Genomic DNA, 5,595 nt, shown 5'->3' with positions numbered 1-5,595 from the left:
CTTTGTTTATGGTCTGCGAAATTAATAGATGGCGAGGCTTAGCGAACAATATCGGTATAGTTATAAGCTTGTATATTGTTTCAATACGCAAAATGAAATTTTAGCTTCGCGATCGCGTCTTCAGTGAAAAACTGTTTCATGTCAAACCTAACTGCATTTTTTATTATTTTTGGCAGTAACAGTTACAATTAAACGATATTATATATATCAAAAAGGAAACGTTCACTGTGAAAAAAGAATAAAATTGACTCGAGCTTGACTTTTAACTCGGACTTGACTTGGGCTCGAAGTTGACTCCTGCTTGGATGAAATCTCATTATCGCTTTAAGAAAAGTCTGGCTACTAATTGTTCAATGATACTGTTCTTACCAGCATTTTTATTCATCAGACAATAGGCAAGTGCCTAAGCAGTCCGTTGGGCTGTGAAAATTCACTCAACTACTAATAATCGCCATAAATATCTTAAAAATATATTTTCAAAATAGATGCAGTTGTAAACAAGAATACAAGGCACTTCCATCAACTTGAATATATTGTTAACCTGCAGGACAAATTAAATGATGGAACACAAACCAAAATATCAATTTGATTCCATGATAACAGAACAAAAGTGATTCACTTTTCTTAGATTCACTTTTTTGGGGGTTAAGTTCAATTTAAAGAAAATATGTCCACAACAACCGCCAAGAAAAAGGAGATACACATTGTCTAGAAGACATTGACAATATTGACAGAAATATATAGCTGTTTTCGATCCCTGCAAATAAAAAGAAATCATTAAAAATAGTGACAAAATCTTATAGTCCATTTGACATAGATAAATTGAAAATAATTGGCTCTTTAAACCAAAGTTTAACACATCATGGAACTCCTTGTTGCAATACCCGTAGACGTAGGGAAAAGCTGCAAGATACTGCCAAACCTTGCTGCATGCAAAAAGCTTACAAAATTAATCCTATAACGTTTTTGCTACTGTAGTGTTAAACAAGAAATGTGTCTTGGGATTTTTCAAACAGGTATCAAAACGTTACGACAATCTTAGCATCAGACGACCTTATATGGTAAAAGGTGTCAACAATTTCTGCATGACGTGAGCAGCGCTATAAACACTTACGTCACACCGCATGCTCTTTAAGAATTGCTCGAGGCGTTGCTCAAGTTTTCCGCGGTCAGTGGTGACCGAGCGACCGACGCCCTAAACCTTTGTTATCAATAGAGAAAATGGTTCAAAGAAGCAAACAAACAGGTTAAGATTTAAATGTTGGAAGGTACTTGACCCTGCACATCTTTTGTTTTATGCTCATTGAGTATGCATGAATTACATAATAGCAATGCTTCTATTGGTTAGTTGTATATTAGCACTCATAACCGCCTTTTGTAGTTTGCCAGGTTTTGTGCAGGTTCAACTCCCAAAATAGCCAACAAAAACATACAACAAAGAACTTTACCAGGTTTCATAACCATTACCTCTATTAACCATGTCTAGACAAACTAAATTACCGGCATCAGGAAAGCCTACGGTTCCGTTGTGATTGTGTGCATGCGTCCAAATTCGATAATGGTTTCTGAACATCCGATGAGAGAGTAAGCGCTGTGGCTGGAACGCCCCAAGGTCAAAGAAATCAGAGGGAGACCACGGAACGACTGGCGGCGGGAAAAGGACATCAATAGGACCTGAAACGCATGGAAACAATTTGAAAGAGTAGCTCAGGACCGAGGAGAATGGCGGAATATTGTTGGTGCCCTATGTTCGGGGAGGAACAATGGGCTAAAGTACGTGAGTAAGCCCATATATATACTGGATGTTAGTTCTCATGTGTCGTTATCATATTCCGAAATAGAAAAAAACAAAAACAAAACAAAACAAAACAAACAAACAAAAAAAAAACACCTATTCCCCTGACGGTTTTATTTCATCAGACATAACACCCTCTGAGAACTTAAAGTTAATTTAAAAAAGTTTTCGTTCGAAAAAGTTTTTCGTCATGTCAGTAGAACAATAAAACCAGCACTAGATATTTGATATCTATCTAGATATCAAATTTGGGGATTAGTTCTCAAATAACAAAATTAGGTGGATCGATGGCTTATTCCATCCATTGCTTTATCGCGAAGAGCAAATTATTTTAATATGTATAGAAGGTGCTGTGTTTCCTTAGACGCTATAAATCAGTCCAAAAACACTTCAAAATGAAATACATCTGTCTACTAGTACGTCAAACGTTGCTTTTTGAATGCCGTGTACTTTGTGGTTCCTCATTAATTCTTCAGTGGTAAACCATAAAAATTGGGCCATATTAACGGAGGTCTCAGTAGCCTGCAAGCAGGCTCTTATTAGTTGCAGCACGGGCAAAGGTGAAGCCGAGAGAGAGTTGTGGGCGTGCGAAGCGAGCCGGTGAGAGGCCACTCGTACCTGGATGGCAACTTTGCCTTTGCCAACGTCGTTTCCAGGCCGGTCTCTGCGAATGAGAACCTTCTCGCAGGCTATGGCCTCAGAAACAAAAATGACTTACAAGGCGGGCAATACTAGAAGTCGAACAGCTTTTATTTTGATTTAGTCGTTTGTTATAAGTTTGTACCAAAAACTGTGCCGCTTTAACGGTGTATAATGTTGTTATTGGACTGTTATGTGTGGTTTTCCATCACTACAATCGAAGGACACACACGCAAATAAAGACGAAATCCGATAGGAAATCGAGCCATTTCAGTTTTTAATGGACAAAAACCTTGTACCAGAATAATTCGAAGTATAGTCAGATCTTTTTACATTTTCTAAAAGCTTAAGATAAAAATAGTTGCCTGAAATAACACCAAACACAATTTCCCATGAGAACTCAAGAAAATAAATTTCCAAGTTCTGAAAAATTGTGCAAGCACAGATTTTCGTTATCAGTTTGATTTCACCATGCAGTACTTTCAAGTGTTTGACATGAACTTCAAAATTTGTTTTCGACATTTGGTGTATCTTGTTATAAAGTATTTGTTTTAAGAAGATATTTACACAGCCACATAGTCACACAGAATGTTTGCAATACCATGTATCGGTACAAGGTTTTTGTCCACTTGTTACTCGAGCATCTGGGGGATTTCTTAATTTCTTCCTAAATCTGATGAACAAGCAAAGCAGTTGAAAAGCACTGCAATGAAGTGATTGAAAGTTTTTGCAATTAGACTGATTGCCAAAAGGGGAAATCATTACTTCCTTTTCTGTAAACTGTGAGTCTAAGAAGTCTTTCAATCGTCTTCTGAAAACTGAAATCGAATAAGATTGTTCTCTGCATCTTACATCAGTACTGATTTCACCTGGATCAATTTTTCATAGATGCCTGGTTGTCTTATGGTTACTGCGTTGGAATCACGTCGAGTGATGGAATACGAGGCTTCATCGTTGTGTGCTTGAAATAACGTAATGAACTTTATTCTCGCATTGCCTCTCTCCACACGGCTTAGGAGCACATATAGCCATAACGAGTGTCCTGTTGGCAAAGGTGAGGATAAACCGAGATGAACTATAGCATCCCAAAGAACCGGAGAATGGTTAAACTCCGTGCTATTTTACATCACAGGCATACCAACAATCCTCTAAAAAAATGAATACAACTGGGGAGACCCCCTCTTCCGATCTCTAGCTTTAGATTGGTAACCTCCTCAACGAACAGAGACTAGCTGACTCTCATCTGCCCTGACACTGTATGCTAGGCCATTTACATCAAAGCGTTTTGCCGTGGTTTCTTCAATAATGGACTAGTGATACATATATCTGTTCATGCTTATAGCTGGAATGAAACTTAGTGATAGTTAAGTGTCTTGTCTTAACATTCTTCACGTTCCGGTGACTCGGGAAAAGCACAAACCAAGATTAGCCTACATGCAAAAGGAAAAAGTGAAATGATATATAGAGGTCTGCAAGTAGGCTTACCTAGATCTGACCAGCTTGAGTCCAAAACTTCAACTAATAAACCGCAGCTCTTTTTATCAACTTAATATCGAGATTCCTAATCAGACTTGACTAATGCAAAGGGTAGAAATATTCTGTTGGATTTCCTGACTGGCAAGGCCTGCAATCTAGTCTTCCTGCCCGCCGCAGAATTTTCTGATAAGTAAAATATTTGAAGGTTTTATGGCAGATCGCCAAGTCCTTTTGACCTTTAGGCTAGTGTTGTCAGCATCAATTTGCTTACTCTTCTTCCTCATTTGTCCTATGTGTCGCATGTAGATTTCATTAAAGCTTGAAATGAACACGGGGCTTGGAAGGCACACCATGACCACAACTCCAAATATGGCACACAATGCTCCCACTATTCTTCCAAACGGAGTGACTGGCGCCATGTCGCCGTAACCGACCGTTGTCATGGTGACAATCGCCCACCAAAGCGAGGCAGGGATGCTATCGAACTGTTCAGAATTTTCCTTATTTTCGATATAGTAAATTGTACTGGAAAATAACACCACCGATATTAAGATTAGAAAAATTAACGCGGTTAGCTGCTCTTGGCAGGAACGGACGGTATAGCCGAGAATTTTAAGAGCTGCTACGTAGCGCGTGAGTTTTAGCAGTCGTATCACTCGCAACAGGCGAAAGATACGCATGATCGTGAATGAAAACGCGGGCGCATAATCGTCGCCCAGAAACAAGGAGAGAAAGTATGGAATTATTGCGGTCAGGTCGATTAACGCCAGTGTGGACAAAACAAATTTGATCTTCTCTGGAGCCGAGACAAGACGAGCGGCGTATTCAAAAGTGAACCAAACTATGATGCAGGTATCAATTACAAACCAAAGTTTTGGTCTTTTCTGGAGTTTGTCCCTCTCGCGATCCACAAAGGTCTTATTGTTGGTGTCATTGTGAGAGGACAAAGATTTCCCTGCTATTGTTGACGCCATATCTAGGGTCTCCACACAGAATACTATAATAGACAACACAATGACAGCCATTGAAAGTTTGGCGAACAACGCGGCTTGCCTGGAAGACTCAGGATATTCCAGTAATTCCCACAGCTTCCTTTGCCATTCTCGGGCAGGTATAACGTTCACTTTGCCTTCTTGCTCTTCAGGTTCTTCTGTTCGGATCTCGTAGAACTTTAGCTCTTCGTCAAACGCATTTGCTGGAACTGTTGCAGGCCGGGATAGAATTCCTCTGGATTGGTAATAAAACAGGATCGCGTCGAACGCACATTTGTCTCTTTCTAGATAGTACTCGTCTCGTTGTGGGTCGTAAAACCTTCTTCGTTTTTCTTCCGAACCGAGAAGAGTTTCAGGAAATTCTTCAAGTGTCTCTTGGAAAGTTTCGAAACGACATCCTTGAACATTTAATGTTATTCTTCGGCCGCTCTCCTTCAGTGCAAACATTTCTTGTCTTATTGTGTAGTTACAATAAAACTTCACTAGAACATTTTTTGTCCTCACTAACACTAGGAAGAATTTAAACTTACGTCAGATCATTTCAGGGCTGGGACAACTCGCTTTCACAGTGTATTTTCGTGTTATTCCAGCCGATAGCGAAAATATTTTGCCAAGGCACCAGCTTGACCTTATAGTGTCTTTGTTAATGAGCTAATCAACGAAACTTTTCACGTAAACAAGTCTTCAATTTCT

At 39.4% G+C, this 5,595-nt stretch overlaps 1 protein-coding gene across 1 annotated transcript; it reads right to left on the bottom strand.

Moving 5' to 3' along the window:
* Positions 1-2,530: 2,530 nt before the first annotated feature.
* LOC110058786 (shaker-related potassium channel tsha2-like) lies at positions 2,531-5,595 on the bottom strand. Its single transcript, XM_020765444.2, has one exon. It carries the CDS (start codon positions 5,347-5,349, stop codon positions 4,066-4,068), a length of 1,284 nt encoding a protein of 427 aa, XP_020621103.1. The 5' UTR covers positions 5,350-5,595; the 3' UTR covers positions 2,531-4,065.

This window comes from Orbicella faveolata, unplaced genomic scaffold (genome assembly GCF_042242905.1).
Source record: "Orbicella faveolata isolate gen_17 unplaced genomic scaffold, um_ofav_v1 contig_34, whole genome shotgun sequence".
In the NCBI taxonomy this organism is placed as follows: Eukaryota; Metazoa; Cnidaria; class Anthozoa; order Scleractinia; family Merulinidae; genus Orbicella; species Orbicella faveolata.
Note: the sequence above shows the minus strand (reverse complement) of the source record. Positions and strands in the feature narration are given on the sequence as shown.